The 25,869-nt window shown below is 42.6% G+C and overlaps 1 protein-coding gene and 1 pseudogene across 1 annotated transcript; both read left to right on the top strand.

Moving 5' to 3' along the window:
• The first annotated feature begins 215 nt into the window (after positions 1–215).
• Positions 216–25,869, top strand: part of LOC139309247 (zinc finger protein 208-like) — a 35,387-nt pseudogene continuing 9,733 nt past the window's right edge.
• Positions 10,790–22,079, top strand: LOC139313411 (zinc finger protein 202-like). The gene is made up of 4 exons (XM_070939025.1): positions 10,790–10,951; positions 11,208–11,322; positions 11,452–11,534; positions 21,870–22,079. Exons 1-4 carry the CDS (start codon positions 10,790–10,792, stop codon positions 22,077–22,079), a joined length of 570 nt encoding a protein of 189 aa, XP_070795126.1.

Raw genomic sequence — 25,869 nt, 5'->3', positions numbered from 1 at the left:
GATATTGATGGCAGTCCACATAAATTCCTGGCTGCCTCTCAGCATTTTTATTAAGGTATTGATCATGGATAGGTGTCACGGTTCCGACTAACGAACCCAAGCAAATCAGAACTCCAAGGCTAGAATCTTCCTCCAAGAACTTCTTCATTGGATACATCATGTTGGCACGATTAAATGCAAAACCAACTCTAAATATTTTTTTCTGCAAACCCAGGATGTATTGGAGTCAGTTATAGCAATAACATTTGGCTTATATACTATTTTATAGTGATTTACATCACACACTTAACTGGTTTATAGAGTCAACATATTGCTCTCAACAATCTGGATCCTCATTTTACTGACTTTGGAAGACTGGAAGGCTGAGTCAACCTTAAGCCGATCAGGATTGAACTCCTGCCAATCAGCAGAGTCAGCCTGCAATAATGTATTCTAAGCACTGTGCTACCACAGCTCATTGGTGGGATTCCCAGGGTCCATCTGCCAGTTGATTTTCTTCAAATGTTGAAAGTGTTGATGAATTAATACATGGAGATTAGATAGATAGATAGATAGATAGATAGATAGATAGATAGATAGACAGACAGACAGACAGACAGACAGACAGACAGACAGACAGACAGACAGACAGACAGAGACAGAGACATGGAAACTTGGTTTTTTTTTCACTAAATAGTGTTGAAAGTTTATATCTTTGCTTGGGATGACTTAATAGGGTAGACTTTGTATATGGTTCTGACTTCTGTATTTTTTCCTTTTGTGTTTTTTTAGGAGGCGGGTCTTTGAGGAGGTTTTTCTGAAGAGGAATGGTGTCAGCTGGATGCTCAGCAAAAAGTGCTGCATTGGGACGTCATGCTGGAAAATCATAGGAATGTGGCCTCTCTGAGTAAGGATTTGCTTCTCCCTGGGCAGAATGTTTGGGAAGAAATTTTATAATTAAATACATCAGCCCTTTCGGTTTTTATTATTATTTTATTAAATGCATTTTATCAGATTAAAAACAAGTTTTGAAGTGGAAATAAAGATGATTGTTAGGTGATAAATGAATAAGAAAAAATTAGTAATAAAAAATACTAATATTAAGGGAGCGGCTAAAGACACCTGGCTTCTCAGCCGGAAAGCCCGGGTTTGAGACACTAGTGCTATATGACCCGGTGATCTCCTATGAGTTGTCCCAGCTCCTGCCCACCTAGGAGTTTGAAAGCATGCAAATGGGAGTAGATAAATAAAAAGTCCAATTTCAAATCAGGCAGAGCAAATCCTTTCCTTTCCTTTGAATCTTGGAGAATTTGATATTTAACCTATGGTTTTTCCCTTGCCGTACCAAATTAGATTTATCCTCCAAAATTGTAATCAAGAAAGTCCAGATCAAGTTATTTTTAGCATCTAAGTAAATTGAAGCAGCTTGTTTTTCATTATATTCAAACTTCCTGCAGTTTGCTGTTTTTCCCTAAAGTTATTTTCATTTTTTGTTTCCTGTGAAGGTAATAATGGGGAGGAAAATGAAGAGTCCGAGGATCTATTCCAAACGATGAGTCGTAAATACAGTACAAAGAACTATGCAATTCAAATGGAAGTCGAAAGCCATGAGAGAAACCAATCAAATAATTGGAATCGGGAAAGTTCATCTTCCATTCAGGCACCAATGAAAGACTGTGTTGCCGGACAGCAAAAAATAATGAACAACTATATTGGAAAATGTATAAAACTATTCAAAGACCAATTAGATGTAAATGAACACTATGAAACCCAAACCAAAGAACAAAATTATGTATGTAGAAAGAATGGAAAAAAATTCAAAAGGATGCCACTTTCTATTAGAAATGCATCCCTTAAAAGGATCCACACAGGAGAAAACCCATGGATGGATTGTGAAAAGACCTTTGATCAGAGCAGCCAACTTATTTCCCATCAAAGGATCCGCGGAGGAAAGAAGACATATAAATGCATAGAGTGTAGAAAAAGCTTTACTAAGGATAGTCAACTTACAAGGCATAAGAGGATCCACACAGGAGAGAAGCCCTATAAATGCATGGAATGTGGAAAGAGCTTCACTAACAAGAGACCACTTACTTGCCATAGTAGGATTCATACAGGGGAGAAGCCATATAAGTGCAGGGAGTGTGGTAAAGCTTTTATTAGAAACAGTTATCTTAACTCCCACAAAAGGATCCACACAGGGGAGAAGCCCTATAGCTGCATGGAATGTGGAAAGAGCTTCACTAAAGGGTGGTCTCTTACCATCCATAAAATGATCCACACAGGGGAGAAGCCACATAAGTGCACCGAATGTGAAAAGAGCTTTACTAATAACACTGAACTTATTTATCACAGCGGGATTCATACAGGGGAGAAGCCATATAAGTGCACTGAATGTGGAAAGAGCTTTAGTAAGAACAGTCAACTTATTTATCATAGTAGGATTCATACAGGGGAGAAGCCATATACATGCATGGAGTGTGGGAAGAGTTTTACCAGAAAGAGCCACCTTATTTACCATAATAAGATTCATACAGGGGAGAAGCTATATACCTGCATGGAGTGTGGTAAGGGTTTTATTACAAATAGTAATCTTAACTCCCATAAAAGGATCCACACAGGGGAGAAGCCATATAAATGCACCGAATGTGGGAAGAGTTTTACCAGAAAGAGCCACCTTATTTACCATAATAAGATTCATACAGGGGAGAAGCTATATACCTGCATGGAGTGTGGTAAGGGTTTTATTACAAATAGTAATCTTAATTCCCATAAAATGATCCACACAGGGGAGAAGCCACATAAGTGCACCGAATGTGAAAAGAGCTTTACTAATAACACTGAACTTATTTATCACAGCGGGATTCATACAGGGGAGAAGCCATATAAGTGCACCGAGTGTGGAAAGAGCTTTAGTAAGAACAGTCTTCTTATTTATCATAGTAGGATTCATACAGGGGAGAAGCCATATACGTGCATGGAGTGTGGAAAGAGTTTTACTAGGAACAGTCAACTTACTTGCCATAATAAGGTTCATACAGGGGAGAAGCCATATAAATGCATGAAGTGTGGTCAGGGTTTTATAACAAACAGTTGTCTTAACTTCCACAAAAAAATCCACATGGGAAAAGCGTTATAAATTCATCAAGTGTGGAAAGAGTTTTTCTAAGAACAAAAACCTTATATCCCATTGAAGGACCCACATGAGAGAAGCCATATAACTGCATAGAATGTGGAAATGCCTTTTCTTAGAGCAAACATCTTAATTCCTATAGCAAGATCCATATGAAAGAGCCTTATAAATCTTTGAAATTTGAAAAAAAAAAATGCTTCAGAAGGAACGATGACTGAATTTTCCATATACACATTCATTTGAAGAACAATCCATGCAGCTCACAAATGGAAACTCGAGATAAAATTACCAGCGGAAACACAATGGGTACAAATCAGTGGTGAAATGTAAAATTTGTTACTACCGGTTCTGTGGGCGTGGCTTGGTGGGGGAGTAATGTGACTGTGGGCGTGGCCAACTTTTTTTTTTTTACTTTTAAAAACATTTTTTCTAAAACCTTCGACCAATTTTAAAAATTAAAAAAAAAGCCTCTGATGATTGCATGGCTCAGCTGGGCATGTGGGGAGGGGGGGGGCAGGGATTTTTGCTACCGGTTCTCTGAACCACCCGCCTCCATCACTGCCGGATCGGGGGATCCGGTCTGAACTGGGAGCATTTCACCCCGGTACAAATGTTTTAATTCTGAATTGTAGATTTTTGATGTTAGTCACTTGAAGGTGGCCAACACTATTTTATATCAGTAATGAAAATCTCTTTGTTTATCTACCTTCCAGTTGGAGTGAATTCTAAGAAAATATCTGTTTTAATAATCTAAGTGTCGGGGGTCCGACTGATGCCCCAATAAAAGCAGAAGCCCCAAGCCATTTAGCAAGAAAAATCCAGTTATTAGGAGTGCCATGTCCGCATGAACTATGCAACATTTTATTTTTAGAAAAGCAAGGCAGTACAGGTATAAGGCATAGCAGTGCATAATACAATACAGTAGGATACGTCAGTATACAAGCCAATCAGTACGATACAGTAAAATACATCAGTATACAAGCCAATCAGTATGATACAGTAAGATACATCAGTATACAGTACAATACAGTACGATACAACTGACAATTCCACTCCCGCCCGCGAGGCCCTCTAAGGCGATTGCTCACTATTAGACAGTTACATCAATAGATACAAACAATACAAAATAGTTTGGTCAATCTTTCCAGTCCTTAGTCCCTCACATATAAAGGTTGTAGCACATGAGTGAGCCGCTGATGGCCAACAAACAAAGGTCCATAATGTCCCTGTGGCTCAAACCTAAGTCCCGGAGTACCTTAACTGACGGTTGATAGAACAGCTCTCTGTTGGAAACGACAACTGGAAGGTGGAAAACTCGGGTCGTGGCCAGTACAGCAGCCCAACGAAGAATGTCTGCAATGTGGTGAGGATGACCATACTTCGTGGTTTTGATGTCCCAGGTATCCTCCATTTGGTATCCGGCAATGATGGCAACATCAAGGAGCCACAACTGGTTTGCTGTCTCCACGATCAGGTCTGGCTTTATGAAGGAGGATCTGGATGGGATCACTGGTTCCGTTCTCGTATGGAGTTCCATTCGGCGCAGCAGTTTCTTAAGGCACTGAAGTATGCGGTTATGGTGTGCACATTGTGCATCGTTGGTCAGCTCGCAGACTTGCAGGATGTGGTTCTGGGTTTCTGGGGTACAGCAGGCTCCCCTGCAAGTCCTCCCCTGACTTGCCTGTTGTTTCCCTGTGCACTCCTGGCTCTCTTCCAAAATTTTAATCCAGAAAGTCCTTTCCATCCAAGTAGATTGTAGCAGCTTGTTTTTCATTATATTCAAAGTTCCTGAAGTTTGCTATTTTTCCCTAAAGTTATTTTCATTTGTTTCCTGTGAAGGTAATAATGGGGAAGAAAATGATTCCGAGGATCTATTCCAAACGATGAGTCGTAAATACAGTACAAAGAACTATGCAATTCAAATGGAGGTCGAAAGCCACGAGAGAAACCATTCAAATAATTGGAATCGGGAAAGTTCATCTTCCATTCAGGCACCAATGAAAGACTGTGGCCGGACAACAAAAAATAAAGAACAACTATATTGGAAAATGTATAAAACTATTCAAAGACCAATTAGATGTAAATGAACACTATCAAACCCAAACCAAAGAAGAAAATTATATATGTAGAAAGAATGGAAAAAATTTCAAAAGCACGATGCCACTTCCTCATAGAAATGCATCCCTTAAAAGCATCCCTACACAGGAGAAAACCCATGGATGGATTGTGGAAAGACCTTTGCTCAGAGCAGCCAAATAATTTCCCATGATAGAATCCACAGAGGAAAGAAGACATATCAATGCATGCTATGTGGGATAAGCTTTACTAAGGAGAGTCAACTTAAAAGACATAAGACACAAGAGAGAAGCTCTATAGCTGCATGGAATGTGGAAAGAGCTTCACTAAAGGGTGGTCTCTTACCATCCATAAAATGATCCACACAGAGGAGAAGCCACATGAATATACCGAGTGTGGAAAGAGTTTTATGATGAACAGTCGACGTACTATAGTAGGATTCATACAGGGGAGAAGCCATATAGATGCACAGAGTGTGGTAAGGATTTTATTACAGTTATCTTAACTCCCACAAAAGGATCCACACAGGAGAGAAGACCTATAACTGCATGGAATATGGAAAGAGCTTCGCTAAGAAGAATGGACTGACTTACCATAGTAGGATTCATACATGGGAGAAGCCGTATAAGTTCACAGACTGTGGAAAGAGGTTTATTAAGAACAGTCAATTTATTAACCATAGAAAGATTGCCTCCCTGTAACACCATTTTACCCAACAGGTTATTTCTTAAAATGTCCAATTTGGGTGTAAATCAGAGGATTTGTTTGTGGATAAAGGATTTTCTGACAGATAGGTCACAGTTAATAAGGATGGGATCTCACCATTGCTCTATTCTGATACTAAGCACAGGAGCCCCCCAGGGTTGTGTGTTAAGCCCTTTCCTTTATTCCTTGTACACACATGACTGCACCCCATTGTATAACACCAACGCAATTATTAAATTTGCAGATGACACAACAGTGGTGGGGCTCATTTATAAGAACAATGAGTGTGCTTACAGAAAGGAAGTACAAGGGCTGACATTGTGATGTAAAGAAAATAATCTTATACTTAACACCAAAAAAACTAAAGAACTTATAATTGACTTCAGGAGGAAGAGAGATGTACATTTACCACTGTACATAAATGGTGAGGAGGTGGAGAGGGTTGGTAGTTTTAAATTTCTGGGCATTTATATCTCAAAGGACCTCTCATGGACTGAATGTTAACATGCTTGTGAAGAAGGCACAGAAGAGGCTGTACTTCCTGGGAATGCTCAGGAAGATAAATCTATCTCAGCGTCTACTTCTGTCCTACTATTGCAGCACCATTGAGAGTGTCCTGACATACGGCATTCTTGCATGGTATGAGAGCAGCTCTGTAGTGGACAAAAAAGCTCTACAAAGAATCATTAAAACTGCCCAGAATATCATCAGACTCCAGCTACCAGCCCTGGACGATATCTTTGAATCTTGCTATTTGAGAAAGTTGCATAATATTCTCAGAGACTCTTCCCATCCTGCTTATCTTTTTGGACTGTTGCCTTCTGGCATAAGATACAGAACAATTAAAACTAGGAGCACACGATTTCTGGTTAGTTTTTATCCTAGAGCTATAATTGCACTCAACAATGAACTAAAGGGCTACCATCGGTGAGCTGTTGCACAGCATTACTTGGTCTGTTGTGTGGATGTTTGATGGTTTTAGGGGTGGGGAATTGTGGTGGGTGGGAATGTGTTTGGGGATTGTTGTGTGTGTTGGACCTGGTCTTTGGGTGTTAAGTGAATTTTGTTGTATGGGTATACTGTGTATACACATACAATGACAATAAAGTTATTATGATTATTATTAAGATTCATACAAGGCAGAAGCCATATAAATGCACTGAGTGTGGAAAGACTTTTACTAAGAACAGAAACCTTATATCCCATACAAGGATCCACACAGGAGAAGCCATATAAATGCGTGGAATATGGAAAGACCTTTTCTTGGAGCAATCATCTTAACTCCTATAACAAGATCCAGATGCAAAAAGCCTTATACATTTTTGACATTTGAAAAACAAAAACCTTCAGGAGGAATAATGACTGTATTTTCCATATAAAATTCATTTGAAGAAGAATCCATGTAAATTGTAGGCTTCATTGTTGAAATACAAGTATTTTTTACTTAGATATACTTAATTAGGAAGGATTTTTTAAAAGCCTGGCCTTCACAAATGTCAGCCTGGAGAGGTGAATTTACCAACCGCAAGCAAACAATGGGCATGTGGTGTTTTAATTTTGAAAAGTGTATCTTTGATCTTAATGTTATTTGATCTTTGCCACCTGAATAAGAGAAAAAAAAATTCTTCACATTTATCCTATTTTTCATCTGATCATGATAGAGAAAGCCCAAATCCCCAATTAAAAAAATATCAATAAGTGTTTACTTTTTGAGAGCTAGCATCGGCTCAGGTAACAAATTATAACTCCAGGCATGTTATGGGACAAGGCATAAAGCTGGAAAGACTTGCAGAAATTATAGCTAAATATGAATTATAGAAATACGTTTTGTGGTAAGGATGTTTTCTTATGAAACATCATAAGCAATCATTGCATCCGTGGCGATGGCTCACGATTCTCCATGCCACTTTGACTTGCAAAGCTTTCTTCAGATCTGCCATTGTCATACCAATGTCATTCTTTATAGCAGGGGTGTCAAACTGAAACACATGGGCTGGAGCATGTGATATGAGTAGATTTGGCCCGTAGGGCTGCCCTGGAAATGTTGAGGGGTCTAGCCCCCACCACCTCAGTCCTGGCCCATGCCAGCATAGCCAGACACTGTGGGCAGGGTGAGCGAGGCCTGGCCAAGCGAGGAAAAGTGAGGCAAGGCAAGGCCAGGCGATGGCAAAGTGAGATTGCACGAGGAGAGGTGTGGCAAGGCAAGGCAAGGCATGTGTGTAGGAGGTGGTGAACACACAGCTGCTGTTTATCGGCAGCAGATGCAGCTTGTTGGCACCTCCCCTTGGCCTCTCCTCACCTGGCTTTGCTTCACTCTGCCCTGCCTGGCGTTGCCTCACCCCTGGTGGCACAGACAGTAGCAATAGTAGCCTCGAGGAGGAAGTAAGCGTGGGTGGGCGCCCCCTTGTATAAGTGGGGCTGGGCTGGGCTGCAGGGTTGCAGTGCCCAGGGAGCTAAAGTGCCAACCATAGCTATCCAGGCACTCCCACCTCATACTTTTACATGCAACTGGCCATTTGAAGGCAACCATAATGCTGGTGTGGCCCTTAATGAAATTGAAATCGACACCCCTGCTTTAAAATCTCCAAAGGTCTTAAGCTTTGTGGTGTCCTGAAGTGAATTCCCCATTCAGCCTCCCATGTAAAACAGATTTTATTTTGTCCCTCGTGTTTTCAGCTTTATATTCGTTTTTCAGTGTTTGCTGTCCTTCATCTGTCTTTCCGTCATCTGGCATCCTGATGAGACGCCATGTTCTCCTTTTTCATTTCTCCATCAAAGAGCCTTGTGAGGTAAAATTTTTGGAACATCCATCAGTTTTCAGCTTTTTCTCCAGTTTGGAATTTATTTTCTTCTTCAGTATTATTTTTTTCATAAGCTGTCACTTGGTCTTTCCAAATATTCTTAGGCACCCAGAGCCAAAAATTTCAGACGGCACCTGCATATATCGGATTAAAGAAATAAAAACAGTTACAGTTACGTGTTTTCCAGGGAGCCTCCTGGTCCTCATCTTCTGACCGTCTGGCCATTTCTTAAAGGATTTGGCCTCTTTTGAGGCCTCCAATCTCTGCCCAGCCTTCAGGGCAGCTGTTCTTGAGGGAAGCGAGTTCAAATCCTCCAGAGAGATCTTTCTCCATCTCCAGAGACGGTTCCTGGAGAGGAAGATGGAGAAAGTGCCGTCTCTGGATGTGCCGAAGCGCCTTTCTCAGGCAGGGAGGCACTGAGAGGGGTTTCCCCCGCTACTCCCATGCCCATCATCCCTGCCTTCCTCCTCCCCTCAGACGCTCTCCTCTTTCCCGCCCTTGCGGGTGAATCCTGCCACTTTGCGCAGAGTCCACCAGGGGGAGCTTTAGGACAGAACTGAGCATGCGTTGGCCTCTTCCGCTAGTACAAGACACGTGATTCCCGGGTCATTAGTTGGAAGACGTCACCACCCCTGGAGCCTGGGGCGGGGCCGTTGCGGGAGATCCAGAGGCTGTCGAGAAGCCTTGGAGGGATGCGGATCCAGACGAGACTCCCGAGTTCTGTGAGTTGCAGCTCTGCCCATGCAAAGGGGTCCCGCATTGGAGACATGCGTGGAGACGGGCTAAGTCTTCTTTCGGGATCGGAGTCCCATGTTCCCCTGCCGCCCTTTCCCATGCAGAGGCCAGCGGGAGGGCGAGGACTGGAACTGGGGTGCTGCTTCCCAGCCTTTCCCCACGACCGCAAAGGGGCTCTGCTAGCAGACAAAGAAGGGAAACGTTGCAGGGACAGGGGTGTGTGTGTGTGTGTGTGTGCAAGTGGGGCTGAGATGCAGCATTCGCACTTGTGCCCGATGACACCAGTGTTTGTCAAAAGTTGGCAGCTTTACACTCTGGGAGTTTGAAGTGGAAGTTGGAAAAAGACTTGCATCGAGTTAAGAAGTGGGGGGATGTGTTTGTAAGAATTGCGTGAATCAGAAGATCTTGTTAAATTTGTAGTATGTGGATTGTTCAGTTGGGTGTTAGTGCTATATGCACTAGATGACGGCTTGTTAATTCAGGCTTCTCAAGTTCCCAAAGGGAGTTGGGCCAGATGGGCTTCTGTTGTTTTTATTATACATTCAGATATTGTTTGGTTTACTTAATTAATAGGTTTGTATAGCGCTCGTCTCAATTTCTGTTTGTGACCCGTGACATTCGCGATTTAAAGAGACTGTCTCTATTCACAATCACAGAAATCAGTCGAATAAGGAACTCAGAAATAGGAATCCAAAACATATTTTATGTATTTCTCCAGTATTTTGAATCCTTGCAAAAAGTTGGTCCGGAAAGGTTCTCCTGCATTTCCCCCAGACCCAGAAAAATCAACTTACCTAATAAGATTCTCCTCCCTCTTTCCAGACCTTTGTAGGTTCATTAGTATTTTTATTTTACTTTGGAGAAGGATGCCCAGTAGTTAAATTAGTTACGCTATAATTACTGGAAATTTCTCTTTTTCATTTCAGATATGTAAAGTGGAAACCTTTCCTGCTCCATCTGAAGACAGAAGCATCTTGTAAGTGTGGAGCGCCGCATGTCCTTGGGAAATTTGACCAGGATCTGTTCGTGAAATCCAGGTCTTGTGAATAGGAAGATCTCTGGAGATCCATTGACCCATTTTGCAACTGGATTAGAGAAAAAAGAGAAGATGGAGGGACAACATCCAGCAGATGCAGGAAGTGGAAAACTCCCTCTTGCTGCTCAGCCTTGGAACTGTGAGAAGAATGAGTCAAGTCTTAGGCAGAAGATCCAGGAAGTGGGAACTAACACTTTAGCGGTCCATTGCTATCCCTTCAGAAAAGTACAGTTCGAGAAGGTGACTGGGCCCCGAGATGTTTGCAGTCACCTTCACCGCCTTTGTCTTCAGTGGCTGCAGCCAGAAAGACACACGAAGGCTCAGATGCTGGATCTGGTGCTCCTGGAGCAGTTCCTGGCTGTCCTTCCCCCAGAGATGGAGAAATGGGTGCGGGAGTGTGGAGCGGAGACGAGTTCCCAGGCAGTGGCCCTGGCTGAAGGGTTCCTGCTGAGCCAGGAGGACGAAAAGATGCAAGAAGAGTTGCAGGTGTGAGAGTATAGCCACGGCAGGTCTAATGATCTCGCTCAATTTGTCAATGTCTCTCTGACAGAGTTTTTGGGATTATGAACTGCTAAGGCCAGTTGTTTCATTCTTCTTTTAGAAGATGTATTTGGGGAATTCTTCCGCCCTCATTGTCCATCTTCAGTGATATACATTGGGGTCTCCTAGTTTGAGGGTGCAGTATGAGAATTCATTTCTTTCTCTCTGCTCTTCCTTGTTTCTACTGGGACATCATGTCCAGATATCCTTGGAAGCAGCCACTGAGTATGTCAAGGGAAGGAAAGAATCGAAACTCTCCCAAGAGCTACTGGTTGGGGAGATCTTTCAGAAAGATCAAAATCAGGATACCATGTCAGGTAATGGAAACTGCATCTGTGTGATGTGAGGTTTGGACATCCAGCTAACTGATTCTTTTGCTCCTCTTGAGTGGAATTTCTTAATTTTTTAAAACAAATCTGCTTTCACACTTTTTCTGCCTTTCACAGAGAACCAAAAGCAGTCCTTGGTATTTTTCGAATCATCTCTTCTTTGTGATGTAGCTGAAAGAGTGACCGAACCCGTGCCTCAGGTAGGAGAAATGTTGGAAAACATCTATGAATCTTGGATGATATACATATATACATATATATATACATACATACATACATACATACATACATACATACATACATATATATATATATATATATTTTCTCAGGTTTTCGCGGGTGTTTGTATGTAGGTCTTTGGTTATTCGGGTCTTCTCCCACGTAAAATTGGAAGTGTCTTGGCGACGTTTCGACGAAGTCTCATTCGTCATCTTCAGGCTGGTGTTCTCGGCTTCGTGCTTCCAGGAGCAATGTGAGATCGCAGCTGTCTCTTCATTTTAACTGCTAGTGGAGGTGTGAGCTGATTGGGTGGGAACTTGGCTGTGTTCTGATTGGGTGGAGGTGTGTTCTGATTGGTTAGGGGCTTGGCTGTGCTCTGATTGGCTGGGGTTGTGTTCTGTTTGGGTGGGGGCTTGGTTGTGCTCAGCTTAGTCTGAGTTGCAGGGGGATTTGAGCTGGTGAGCTGCGTTGTTGTTGTTTGGCTTCGTGTTTGTGGCCGTGCGAGCTCTTCATGGTGGGTGTCAGTCTGCTTCATGTATGGATTGGAGGGGTTTAAAGTGGCTAATGATGCAGCTGCGGTCTGGCTTCTGGTCCTTGGTCGTGGCTCATTATCAGTGTGGGTTTGAGTCTGCTTTCTGCGTGGATGTGTGGTGGTGACATCAGGTGTGGCACTCGTGAGTGTGGGTCTGGTGTCATTCGTCGTGTTAGGGACTCGTTTGTCAATAAGGGCGGGTTTCCAAATGGCTGGTAGGCGGGAGGTATCGTCTCGTTTGTTCATGCTGTGTGGGCGTTTTTCTATCTCAATGGCTTCTCTGATTATTCTGTTGTTAAAGTGTTCAGTTTTGGCGATAGTTCTGGTCTTTTTAAAGTCAATATCATGTCCTGTGGCTTTAAGGTGTTGGACCAGGGAAGAAGTTGGTTCCTCTTTTCTGACTGAGTTCTTGTGTTCTTCTATGCGTGCACTTATTCGTCTGTTGGTTTGTCCGATGTATGTGGTGGGGCAGGCGGTGCATGGGATTTCATATACTCCTTGATTTTCTAACTCAATTTTGTCTTTGGGGTTCCTTAGGATGGTGGATATTTTTCGGTTTGTGCAGAATGCTGTCTTGATGTTATGTTTGTGGAGGATTTTGCTTATTCTGTCTGTGGTGCCTTTTATGTATGGGAGGAGGGCTTTGCCGTTTTCTTGTTCTCTGTCTTGGATTTTAGTGGGGGTTTCTTTTTGGATTAGGTTGGTGATCTTATTTCTTTGGAATCCATTGGATGTGAGTACGTTAGTGAGGGTGTGTAGTTCGGTTTTTAGGTGTTGTTCGTCAGCTAAGCGTTTTGTTCTGGAAATGAGTGTCTTGGCTACAGAGTTGATCTGGGCAGGGTGGTGGTGTGAGAGTGCGTGCAGATAGCGGTTTGTGTGTGTTTTCTTCTGGTATATAGTGTGTCCTAGGGAGCCATTGGATTTTCTGTAGACTAAGACATCCAGGAAGGGAAGTTGGTTGTTCACTTCTGTTTCCATGGTGAACTGTATTTTGGGGTGTAGGCTGTTGAGGTGTGTGAGGAAGTTGTCCAGTTTTTCTTTCCCATGTGGCCAGATTATGAAGGTGTCGTCCACATATCTGAGCCAGAGTTTGGGTTTGTGATCGGATTTTTCTAGAGCTTGGGTTTCAAAGTATTCCATATAGAGGTTGGCAATGACAGGTGAGAGGGGTGATCCCATGGGTGCTCCTTCTGTTTGTTTGTATTTCTGTCCATTATAGATGAAGTATGTGTTGGATAGGCAGTGGTTGGTCAGATCTAAGATGTGCTTGGGGGGGTTATATTTGTTTTGGATAACTGTCAAGGCTTCTTTGATTGGTACTTGGGTGAAGAGGGATATGACATCAAAGCTCACGAGTAGGTCACTGGGCTGTAAGTTTTGTTGCTTTATGATGTCTATGAACTGGAATGAGTTTTTTACGTATGAGGTGATGGATTCTGCATAGGGCTGTAGTTGTTTGGCGAGAAATTTGGCTAGGTTTTGTAGAGGTGAGCCTATGGAGCTGACTATGGGTCTAAGTGGGGTTCCTTCTTTGTGTATCTTGGGGAGACCATAAAGCTTAGGGCATCTGGATGATTTCTCTCTGGGTATGATTCTTTGCTGAATCTCTTCGCTGATGGGGGAGGCTTTTATTTTGGATCTGGTGGTTTTTTCCAGGTAGGTGGTGGGGTCTGTGTTTAGGGGTTTGTATATGGAGTCTTGGAGTAGGTTGGTTAATTTGGTTTGGTAGTCAGATGTGTTCATAACCACCGTGGCATTGCCCTTGTCTGCTGGTAGGATTATTATGCTGGTGTCTTCTTTCAGGTTAAGTAGTGCTGTCTGTTCCTCTTTGGGTAAATTACTTTTGGGTGGCTTGCTGGTGCAGAGGATATTGGTGATTTCGAGTCTGATTCTGTTTGCATCGTCGGGGTTGATTTTGGTCAGGCTGGTTTCAACTCCGCATATAATGGTTTCAGTGGGGATGCTTTTGGGAGTGACTGCAAAGTTGAATCCTTTGGAAAGGACATTGGTTTCGGCTTTGGTGAGGATCCTATCTGAGATGTTATGCACTGTTTGTTTCATGTGTGGCTGTGAGGGTGGAGGGGATTGTTTCTGGCGTTCTTGTAGTCTTCGGAGTTTGTTGGTGTGTGTGTCTGTCTTGAGGGTGGTCTGTGTTTCGGCTCTCCAGACGGCAAGTTGTTTGGATTTGTCCCAAAGTGCGGGGTGGATCTTGTTGCTGAGTTTGAGGTGAAGTGTGAGGAGATCTTTGTTGATTCGGTCTAGGAGGAATCTTTTTCTGTGGAGTTCATTTCTGATTAGGGCTAGTTCTGTTCTTTTCAGAATGCGTTTGGTGGCTGCAGAGTTGAAGTGGAATTTCAGTTGGAAGCCTGTGGGGATTAAATTTTGATCTCGGCAGTTGCGTAGGAATGCAAGGTCACATAAAATGGAAGCTCTTTGGACTTCGAGTTTTTCATAGGTCCTGGTTAGATGGTGGATTTCCTCCCCGTAGAGGTGGGATATTTGTTTTCTCAGGTTTTCGCGGGTGTTTGTATGTAGCTCTTTGGTTATTCGGGTCTTCTCCCACGTAAAATTGGAAGTGTCTTGGCGACGTTTCGACGAAGTCTCATTCGTCATCTTCAGGCTGGTGTTCTCGGCTTCGTGCTTCCAGGAGCAATGTGAGATCGCAGCTGTCTCTTCATTTTAACTGCTAGTGGAGGTGTGAGCTGATTGGGTGGGAACTTGGCTGTGTTCTGATTGGGTGGAGGTGTGTTCTGATTGGTTAGGGGCTTGGCTGTGCTCTGATTGGCTGGGGTTGTGTTCTGTTTGGGTGGGGGCTTGGTTGTGCTCAGCTTAGTCTGAGTTGCAGGGGGATTTGAGCTGGTGAGCTGCGTTGTTGTTGTTTGGCTTCGTGTTTGTGGCCGTGCGAGCTCTTCATGGTGGGTGTCAGTCTGCTTCATGTATGGATTGGAGGGGTTTAAAGTGGCTAATGATGCAGCTGCGGTCTGGCTTCTGGTCCTTGGTCGTGGCTCATTATCAGTGTGGGTTTGAGTCTGCTTTCTGCGTGGATGTGTGGTGGTGACATCAGGTGTGGCACTCGTGAGTGTGGGTCTGGTGGGTCTGGTGGGTCTGGTGTCATTCGTCGTGTTAGGGACTCGTTTGTCAATAAGGGCGGGTTTCCAAATGGCCATTTGGAAACCCGCCCTTATTGACAAACGAGTCCCTAACACGACGAATGACACCAGACCCACACTCACGAGTGCCACACCTGATGTCACCACCACACATCCACGCAGAAAGCAGACTCAAACCCACACTGATAATGAGCCACGACCAAGGACCAGAAGCCAGACCGCAGCTGCATCATTAGCCACTTTAAACCCCTCCAATCCATACATGAAGCAGACTGACACCCACCATGAAGAGCTCGCACGGCCACAAACACGAAGCCAAACAACAACAACGCAGCTCACCAGCTCAAATCCCCCTGCAACTCAGACTAAGCTGAGCACAACCAAGCCCCCACCCAAACAGAACACAACCCCAGCCAATCAGAGCACAGCCAAGCCCCTAACCAATCAGAACACACCTCCACCCAATCAGAACACAGCCAAGTTCCCACCCAATCAGCTCACACCTCCACTAGCAGTTAAAATGAAGAGACAGCTGCGATCTCACATTGCTCCTGGAAGCACGAAGCCGAGAACACCAGCCTGAAGATGACGAATGAGACTTCGTCGAAACGTCGCCAAGACACTTCCAATTTTACGTGGGAGAAGACCCGAATAACCAAAGAGCTACATACAAACACCCGCGAAAACCTGAGAAAACATATATATATATATATATATATATATATATATATATATATATATATATATATATATATATATATATATATATATATATAATTTATATTTGCTGATAAAGAAATAAAGGGAGATTAGTATAGATCTATTTCAAGCTATTTAGCTCTCATCAGCTAGCCATACCCTTACTCGGATTTGAACTATGCTCCATCCCATATTGGGGTAGACCAGGTGCTTCAATAGAAAAACACTTTATATATTTTCCTACGTAACCAAGATTTTTCTACAGCCCTAGTCTCTCACTAGGCAGCAAAGGGCCTGCTGGCTGCCAGAAGAAAAAAGCCCAGAATCGAGTGGATGTGACTCCACTGAGCTAGGGCTGCAGAAAAACCTTGGTTACGTAGGAAAAACCTGGCTAAAAGAAAAACACACATAAAACCTACGAAAAGTAAGAAAATAGATATATATAGATATACATACATACATACATACATACATACATACATACACACACACTTTATATATACTTTATATATATATATATATATTGTAATCCACCCAGAATCATTGAGAATGAATTAGGTGGTCATATAAATTTTCTTAAATAAATAAAGTTTATTAAATTTATAAATTTATATGCCTCTTGTCTCAGTATCCAGTGTAACTCTGGGTGGCTTAACATAAAAGCATAAATATAAAACCATTAAAATGAACAATAATGAAAATGAAGGTTAAAGCCAAGTACCTGGACCATTTGTGGGTGGACTATTGTCTCTTACTCCAGCACAGTGCACCCCCATCAGGCCCCAAGTTAACTGGCAGAGGTAGGTTTTCAGGCTTTTCTGAACAGCCAGAAAAGTGGAGGGAAATATCATCTCCAGTGGCAAAATGTTGTTATTTTTGTCTATTATATTTACAGTCAGGTCCAGAAATATTGGGACATCAACACAATTCTAACATCTTTGGCTCTATACACCACCACAATGGAGTTGTAATGAAACAAACACAATGTGCGTTAACTGCAGACTGTCAGCTTTAATTTGAGGGTATGTACATCCAACTCAGGTGAACGGTGTAGGACTTACAGCAGTTTGCATATGGTCCCACTTATTAAGGGACCAAAAGTAATGGGACAGAATAATAATCATAAATCAAACTTTACCTTCTTAATACTTGGTTGCAAATCCTTTGCAGTCAATCACAGCCTGAAGTCTGGAACGCATAGACATCACCAGATGCTGGGTTTCATCCCTGGTGATGCTCTGCCAGGCCTCTACTGCAACTGTCTTCAGTTCCTGCTTGTTCTTGGGGCATTTTCCCTTCAGTTTTGTCTTCAGCAAGTGAAATGCATGCTCAATGGGATTCAGGTCAGGTGATTGACTTGGCCATTGCATAACATTCCACTTCTGTCCCTTCAAAAACTCTTTGGTTGCTTTTGCAGTATGCTTTGGGTCATTGTCCATCTGCACTGTGAAGCACCGTCCAATGAGTTCTGCAGCATTTGGCTGAATGTGAGCAGATAATATTGCCCGAAACACTTCAGAATTCATCCTGCTGATTTTGTCAGCAGTCACATCATCAATAAATACAAGAGAACCAGTTCCATTGGCAGCCATACATGCCCACGCCATGACACTACCACCACCATGCTTCACTGATGAGGTGGTATGCTTAGGATCATGAGCAATTCCTTTCCTTCTCCATACTCTTCTCTTCCCATCACTCTGGTACAAGTTGATCTTAGTCTCATCTGTCCATAGGATCTTGTTCCAGAACTGTGAAGGCTTTGTTAGATGTTGTTTGGCAAACTCTAATCTGGCCTTCCTGTTTTTGAAGCTCACCAATGGTTTACATCTTGTGGTGAACCCTCTGTATTCACTCTGGTGAAGTCTTCTCTTGATTGTTGACTTTGACACACATACACCTACCTCCTGGAGAGTGTTCTTGATCTGGCCAACTGTTGTGAAGGGTGTTTTCTTCACCAGGGAAAGAATTCCTCGGTCATCCACCACACTTGTTTTCCATGGTCTCCCAGGTCTTTTGGTGTTGCTGAGCTCACCGGTGCATTCCTTCTTTTTGAGAATGTTTCAAACAGTTGTTTTGGCCATGCCTAATGTTCTTGCTATCTCTCTGATGGGTTTGTTTTGTTTCTTCAGCCTAATGATGGCTTGCTTCACGGATAGTGACAGCTCTTTGGATCTCATCTTGAGAGTTGACAGCAACAGATTCCAAATGCAAATAGCACACTTGAAATGAACTCTGGGCCTTTTATCTGCACATTGTAATTGGGGGAATATCACACACCTGGCCATGGAACAGCTGAGAAGCCAATTGTCCCATTACTTTTGGTCCCTTAACAAGTGGGAGGCACATATACAAACTGCTGTAAGTCCTACACCGTTCACCTGAGTTGGATGTACATACCCTCAAATTAAAGCTGACAGTCTGCAGTTAACACACATTGTGTTTGTTTCATTCCAACTCCATTGTGGTGGTGTATAGAGCCAAAGATGTTAGAATTGTGTCGATGTCCCAATATTTCTGGACCTGACTGTATATGCCACCCATTTCATTGACATGCAACTCTGGGCAGCATGCAATCTGCTGAAATAATATGAAAGATTAAAGCAACAATAGATGCAGCATTAGAATTCACAGAGAAATAGCTAAGAGAGGGAGATTTTTTTTGAAGGAGTGGATGTAGGAACTTCTTTTTAATCTAGTGACTTCCAGGATGACACGTCCCCATTCAGGCCCCAGGCCAAACAACAAGAGACAAGTTTTAAGGAAGGCTAGAAAGGGTAGGGTAGGGTGGATTTCACGGTGAGGAGTACCATGTTATAAATGGCAGGGATGACAGCAGGAAAGGCTGTTCTCCTGGACCTACTAGCCAAAATTACTTTGTCAATGTAAAGTGTCTGAACAAGTGGGTTGGGCCGTCTGAAGAACAAGACGGTTCTTCAGATAACCAGGTCCTATACCATGATGGGCTTTAGAGGTGATAATCAACAGCTTGAATTGGATCTGGAAGCAAACCAGCTACCATTACAGCCGCACATAACAGTATCATCCTAGGGGCCTGCAGAACTGTCTATGCTGTTGTGTTCCGTACCAGCTGTGGTTTCCGAATACTTTTCAACAGTAGCCCCAAATAAAGCATATTGCAGTAATCCAAACAAAAGATGACCAGGGCATGAATGATTCAGCTCGGAACCTCACAATCCAGGAAAAAGGGCATAATTTATTTATTTATTTTATTAAATTTCTATACCGCCCTTCTCCCGAAGGACTCAGGGCAGTGAACAGCCACAAGATAAAACACATAAATACAAAAATTTAAAACAAAATAAAAACGAATTAAATAATTTGGCTGAACAAATTTAAAATACCCCATAATTTAAAAACAAATTAAAATTTACATTTAAAAAGGGGAGAAGATTTAGGCCAGGCCAGCTTGATGAAATAAAAAAGTCTTAAGCACGCGACAGAAGGTGCGCAGATCTGGGATCCTCCGTATCTCCGGGGGGGGAGCTTGTTCCAGATCGTAGGTGCCCCCACAGAGAAGGCTCTCCCCCTAGGGGCCGCCAGTCGACATTGGCCAACGGCACCCGGAGGAGCCCCTCTCTATGGGAGCGTACTGGCCGGTGGGAGGCTATTGGTAGTAGCAGACGGTCCCGTAGATAACCAGGTCCTAAGCCATGGAACAATATTGCTGTTTCAAAGCAACATAAAAATTTAGATTGAGTATTGAACATTCACACCCAATTTGGCCTACTTCTCAAGAGTGGTATGGAGACCCAAGAAAGAAAATCTACTGTAATGTTGTAGAACATTTTTTAAAAAGTATAATTAAGGTAAAAGGTATTTCAAGTGATTAGAGAGATAGCAATGGTTAAAAGGAGTCTCCATACTTGTCTTTATTTCCTTGGAAGGATTCAACAGGGGTGAAATCCAGCAGGTTCTGACAGGTTCTGGAGAACCGGTAGCAGAAATTTTGAGTAGTTCGGAGAACCGACAAATACCACTTCTGGCTGGCCCCAGAGTGGGATGGGAATGGAGATTTTGCAGTATCCTTTCCCTGCCACGCCCACCAAGCCACACCATGCCCACCAAGCCACGCCCACAGAACCGGTAGTAAAAAAATTTGAATTTCACCACTGGATTCAACCTTATCTTCCTAGACACATCATATTGCTGTATAAAAATGAATGGATGTATACCAGACTAAAAAGATTTAATAAAATGGCCAAATAAAATACCTGTAAATAAAAAGTATGCCCAAGCGGCTCGTAATCAAAGCACTTAGAACTTGGTGAGGAATTTCTAACTATTTGGGTGCCTGGATGCCAACCAACACTTCAGCTTTGCAAAATCTGAGAAATGTCTTCTCAGGAATTGTTCTTCACTGCTCTGGTTCAGAAAGTGACCAGCTTCCTTGGAAACTGAGGAGAACCAGACCATTGGCTGCATCTCACCCACGTTTTGGTAGTCCTCACCAGGGGTGGGCTTCAAAAAGGTTAGCAAGGGGTTCTCTGCCCGGTTGCTGGGTGGGCGTGGCCATGGTGGGTGTGGCCTAGTTGGTCTCCTGCACCATGGCGGGTGGGGGGGCATGTTTTTGCCCTCCCTGGGCTCCAGGGGCTTTTCTCAAGCCTTTGGGAGGGCGCAAATGGCCTTCCCAGGCTCTGGACGCCTTCCCGAACTTCTGGTAGGCCCGTTTTTCACCCTACTTGAGCCTCCGCGCGTACCCTGCACTTAACCTGCATCCAAAATGGGCCACATGGGGACTCTTGGGAGGGGTGGGATGGGCGGGGCCAGCAAGGAGTGGGATTTGGGGGTTCTCCAAACTGCACGGAATCTTAGAGGTTCTCCTGAACCCCAGCAGCCCACCCCTGGTCCTCACACAGATCCCTGGATGAGCTCTGTTAGCTTTTCGAGGTAGTTCAGACAAGAACCAGGACAATGAATTCTAGCTCTATTTAATTTAATGTTGCAAGTCTGAAAGATCCCCCCTCCCAATCCCTTGTTTTTCTCTTCTGAAATTCAGATTTTATTGAGCAGACCATTGTCTCGGCTAAGCCTCTTCTTTCTGTCTCCCAGGGTCAATCCCATGTGCAATCCCTGCGTGAGCTGCACTGGCTCCCAGTGTTCTTCCGGGTGCGCTTCAAGGTGTTGGTCACCACCTTTAAAGCGCTCCATGGCATAGGACCTAGTTATCTTCGAGACCGCCTGCTGCTACCGATGACCTCCCACCGACCTGTGTGCTCCCACAGAGAGGGCCTCCTCGGGGTGCCATCAGCCAAACAATGTAGGCTGGTGACCCTCAGGGGGAGGGCCTTCTCTGTGGGGGCACCTACCCTCTGGAATCAGCTGCCCCCAGAGATAAGGAGAATTCAAGACCTCGGTGCCTTCTGCCGTGCCCTTAAAACTTTCTTTTTCCAGCAAGCCGGGCTGGCTTAACATAACATTTTTTAAAAACATTTTTAACTGGTTTGTCCTTTTAAATTGGGGCCAAATTAATATATATCCTTTTAATTGTTTTTAATGTTTGTATTGTATGTTTTTAGCTGGCTGTACACCGCCCCGAGTCCCTCGGGAGAAGGTGTGGTATATAAATTCGAAATAAAAAAAAAATTATAACCTCTCTTAGCACTTTTATTCTGGGGAGCATGAGAATGATGGTCCCTAAGTGGATGCAGCAGACAGTTGGCAAAAATGGCAGATGGGTTTCTCCAGTATTACCTTCTGCCCACATAGAAAAAGTTGGAGCTACTGCTAAGACTTTTAGTTGGCTTCAGTGAAAGCCATTGAAAATCCTGCAGTAAACCTGATTAAATATCCTTTACGTTATGCCATCTGCCAAAATTCGTGGGATCTTATTTTGAATTCTGCAGCAGATGCCCATTTTATTCATTGCAAATCTCCCTTGGAATCGATGGAAGAGAAGTCTCAAATTCTTCTTGGGGTTGTTTTTTAACGCGGACATTTGTTTCCTTGTTTAGGATCTTGTGTCTTTTGAGGAAGTGGCTGTGTATTTTTCTGAGGAGGAGTGGTCTCAGCTGGATCCTGACCAAAAAGCTCTTCATGGGGAGGTCATGCTGGAGAACTCCAGGAATCTGGCTTCTGTGGGTAAGAACTTCAATCTGGTTCTATCTAATTCGTTGAAGCCACAGAAGGAGAATTACGCTAATATCAAAGAAATGGTGGAATAGAATCAATAAAGTAATCACTAAAAGAGGGACCAAATGAAATGTGAATGACAAAAATTAAAATAATATCGAAAAAAAAACAGTGAATTATCACTGTTTTATTCTGCGTTGAATTGTCCCGCAGCGAGTTGACTCGTAGTAACGTGGCCGTGGTGGATTGTCCGATTCCTGAGAAGGATGACTAGGAAGTGACAAGGAATAACAAAATAACAGAGTTGGAAGTGACCTGGGAGATCTAGTCTGAACTCCTGCTCAAGCAGGAGATTCTATACCATTTCAGACAAGTTGCTGTCCAGTTTCTTTTTTAAAGCCTCCAGTGATTGAGAACTCCAAACTTCTGAAGGCAAGCCATTCTACTGGTTAATTGTTCTTACTGTTGGAAAGATCTTAGTTCTAGGTTGCTACTCTCCTTGATTAGTTTCCATCCATTATTTCTTGCCTTGTTTTCTGGTGCTTTGGAAAAATAGGTTGACTAGGTTGAAAATATTGATTTTAAAATATTGATTTTAATTGACAAGTTTTAAATTATGGGCCAAATTATAAATTATTTTAACTTTATTTTTAAACTGTGATGTTTTGTATAGATGTTTTTATCTTGGCTGTTCACCGCCCTGAGTCCGAAAGGAGAAGGGCGGTATAGCAATTTGAATAAATAAATAAATAAATAAATAAATAAATAAATAAATAAATAAATAAAATAGGTCAGGATTGCATTGACTTTTTAAGCTGCTGTCACATACTGCTGGATCATATTTAAGTGATTGTTCAATAGCAATAGCATTTAGACCTATATACCCCACTGCTTTATAGCCCTCTCTAAACAGAGGGCATTCTTGCCCCCAAGAATCTGGCTTCTCATTTTACTGACCTCAGAAGGATGGAAGGCTGAGTCAACCTCAACTGCTGGCAGTCAGCAGAAGTAGCCTGCAGTACTGCATTCTTACTACTGTGCCACCATGGCCACTAGGACTCCAAGATCCCGCTCAGTTACTGCTATTGGGAATCAGGTTTGATTCCCTTTTTGCTAATTATCCCAGCACCAGGATGAGAATTCCAAAGGACAGAGGAGTATGAAAAAGGAAAACAATTAATTTAATTGTTTAAATTAAAACAATTAAATTGTAAGTACAGTCACAGTCATGTGATTTTCCACTGTGGTTAATTTGCCATTCCTGATTGTGGTCGCTTGATGAGTGCCCCAGGCTGATAGTTGTTGGGGATTTAATTTGGCCCAAGGTCGTAGAGCATACGATGCAGCACAGGAATTCATGGCAACGTGGAACTGACCCATGTCAACAAGAGCCTTGCATACGCTAGTTGTCAAATATTAGATCAGGGTTTTCTCTGAGGGCAGTTGTAATCTGATTTGATGTGGATATATGAACTTGGCAGTAGCCCACCTGGAAATTCATCTTTAGTAGAAGCTTAGATCAGATTATTTTGTATAAACCAGCAAAACACCCAAATTATATTGATGTTACTTTGGCAAAATTTCAGGGGGGAAAATTGATCTTTAAACATGTTCCTAATCTTGCTACAATTTCTTGTTTCTTTTTGAAGAAAATAATGTCAAAGAAGGAAAAAAATACATGGAACAACGCCAAGCAATCCACCAAAAAAAGGAAAAAGGGAAGTCTGCTGATCAGCTGGAACCAAAAAGTGATGAGAGAAACAGATCACAACATGGAATTAAAAAAAGCTTTTCTTGGATCAGTCGACCTACTTATCACAGAATGATCCATACAGAAGAAAGACCCTATAAATGCCTGGAGTGTGGCAAGAGCTTTTCTAAATCCAGTCACCTCATTCGCCATAAAATGACACATTCGAAAGAGAAACCGTATACCTGTATCCAGTGTGGAAAGGCCTTCCGTGATAATTGCTCTCTTAGAAGCCACCAGAGGAATCACAATGGAGAAAGGCCCTATAAATGCATGCAGTGTGGGAAAGCTTTTACTCAAAGTGGTGCTCTTGCTACCCATAAAAGAATCCACACAGGGGAGAAACCATATAAATGTATGGAATGTGGAAAGAGCTTTACTCAGGGCAGTCATCTTACTTCTCATAAGTTCATCCACACAGGGCAGAAACCATATAAATGTATGGAGTGTGGAAAGAGCTTTTCTCAGGGCAGTCGTCTTACTTCTCATAAATTCATCCACACAGGGGAGAGACCATATAAATGCATGGAGTGCGGAAAGACGTTTAGTCAAAACAGTAATCTTACTTCCCATAAAAGAATCCACACAAGGAATAAGCCATATAAATGCAGAGAACATGGAATGGGTTTCTGTGAAAACCCATCTCTTATGGAACATGAAAGGATCCACGTAGGGGAGAAACAATATAAATGCATGGACTGTGGAAAGTGCTTTTCTCTATTCGATCACCTCATTTCCCATGAAATGACCCATTCAGAAGAGAAACCACATACCTGCTTGGAGTGTGGAAAGATTTTCCCTGATAATTATTCTCTTAGGAGCCATCAAAGGAATCACAGGGAAGAAAGACCCTATAAATGCATGGAGTGCAGAAAGACCTTTGCTTGGAGCAGTAATCTTTCTTACCATAAAAGGACCCACACAGGGGAGAAGCCATATAAATGTGTGGAGTGTGGGAAGGGTTTTAGTACCAACAGTTACCTAACTGCCCATAAAAGAATCCACACAGGGGAGAAACCGTATCGATGTATGGAGTGTGGAAAGAGCTTTAGAAGGAGTAATCATCTTGCTTGCCATAAAAAAATCCATACCGGAGAGTAGGCATATCAGTGCAAGGATTGTGGGAAGACTTAATGAATAGTAATCTAAAATGTCATGAAAGGCTCCACTTGGGCAATACTGCATATAAATACCAAACCTATACAAATATGTGAAAATATTTTGTCTTTCCAGTCCAATGCAGACAGGATGAATCCTTAATCCTGATAGTAATTTTTGCTAAATAGGAAAGTAAGTAGAGATAAAGGGCATTGATGGTGTCTTAATGGTGTCCAACACATTTAAGACATGTACACTTCTAGGAATTCCTTTTGATGAATATATCCACTTGAGTAGAATTACAGGCAGATAACCAACCCTTAATTCTTTATTATGATTGCACTGCTTAATCTTGTTATAATCTGCTTTTCCATCTTTGCTTCCCATTGTGTAATGCAAAGTAATAACTCAGAAAACCATAAGGAGTATAGGGTTAGAAAATACAACCTGAATTTCAACATACGGCTCATTGGCTTTGCGTCCTAACTTTGTGGTGATTTTTGTTTTCTTAATTGCAAAGTAAAACAGCAAAAGAGTTTGTGTGTCCTAGCATCACAAACCATGCCAGAAATGTATGGGAGACATCTCTCAATTCACAAAGGAGTCACTATCTCTTGAATATGAAAACAACAGAGTCAGATTTGTTTTCTACTGTATGAAATCAGGAGTTGGGGACTTATAATAGGAATGAGAAAGCATTATTCAGTCAAAAGTGCCCTTATGACACAACCCATAATCTCATATAAATGTGCATTGTATGGAAAGAGCTTCAAAGGGAGAGTTTCCTTTTTATCAAAGTAGCCACAGTGGTTTTAAAGCCTATAAATGCACATGCAAAGCGGGTGAAATTGTCTTATCTTCCCTACCCGTTTGCAAATGTGTGCACGCTTCAGTCACATGTGCCGTCCACGCATGTGCAAAGCCTGTGCATGTTAAAATGTTGCAAAACGTCATGACATCCACGCAGGAGGGTGGAGCCTCCCGCAGCCACCGCTACCAATTCACCCGAGCCATATAGAACCGGCTGAATTTCA

The sequence above is a fragment of the Pituophis catenifer genome, unplaced genomic scaffold (assembly GCF_029215685.1).
Source record: "Pituophis catenifer annectens isolate HBS135680 unplaced genomic scaffold, rPitCat1.0.hap2 SCAF_2, whole genome shotgun sequence".
Taxonomy (NCBI): Eukaryota; Metazoa; Chordata; class Lepidosauria; order Squamata; family Colubridae; genus Pituophis; species Pituophis catenifer.
The sequence above is the reverse complement of the archived record's forward strand: the minus strand, read 5'-3'. Positions and strand labels throughout refer to the sequence as shown.

What these genes read in the sequence shown, in the direction of transcription:
- LOC139313411 (XM_070939025.1), top strand. Translation starts at nt 10,790, where the DNA reads ATGCTGGATCTGGTGCTCCTGGAGCAGTTCCTGGCTGTCCTTCCCCCA. An exon ending in AGATGCAAGAAGAGTTGCAG is followed by an intron (nt 10,952 to 11,207) that starts GTGTGAGAGTAT and finishes CATCATGTCCAG; the next exon opens with ATATCCTTGGAAGCAGCCAC. An exon ending in AAATCAGGATACCATGTCAG is followed by an intron (nt 11,323 to 11,451) that starts GTAATGGAAACT and finishes TGCCTTTCACAG; the next exon opens with AGAACCAAAAGCAGTCCTTG.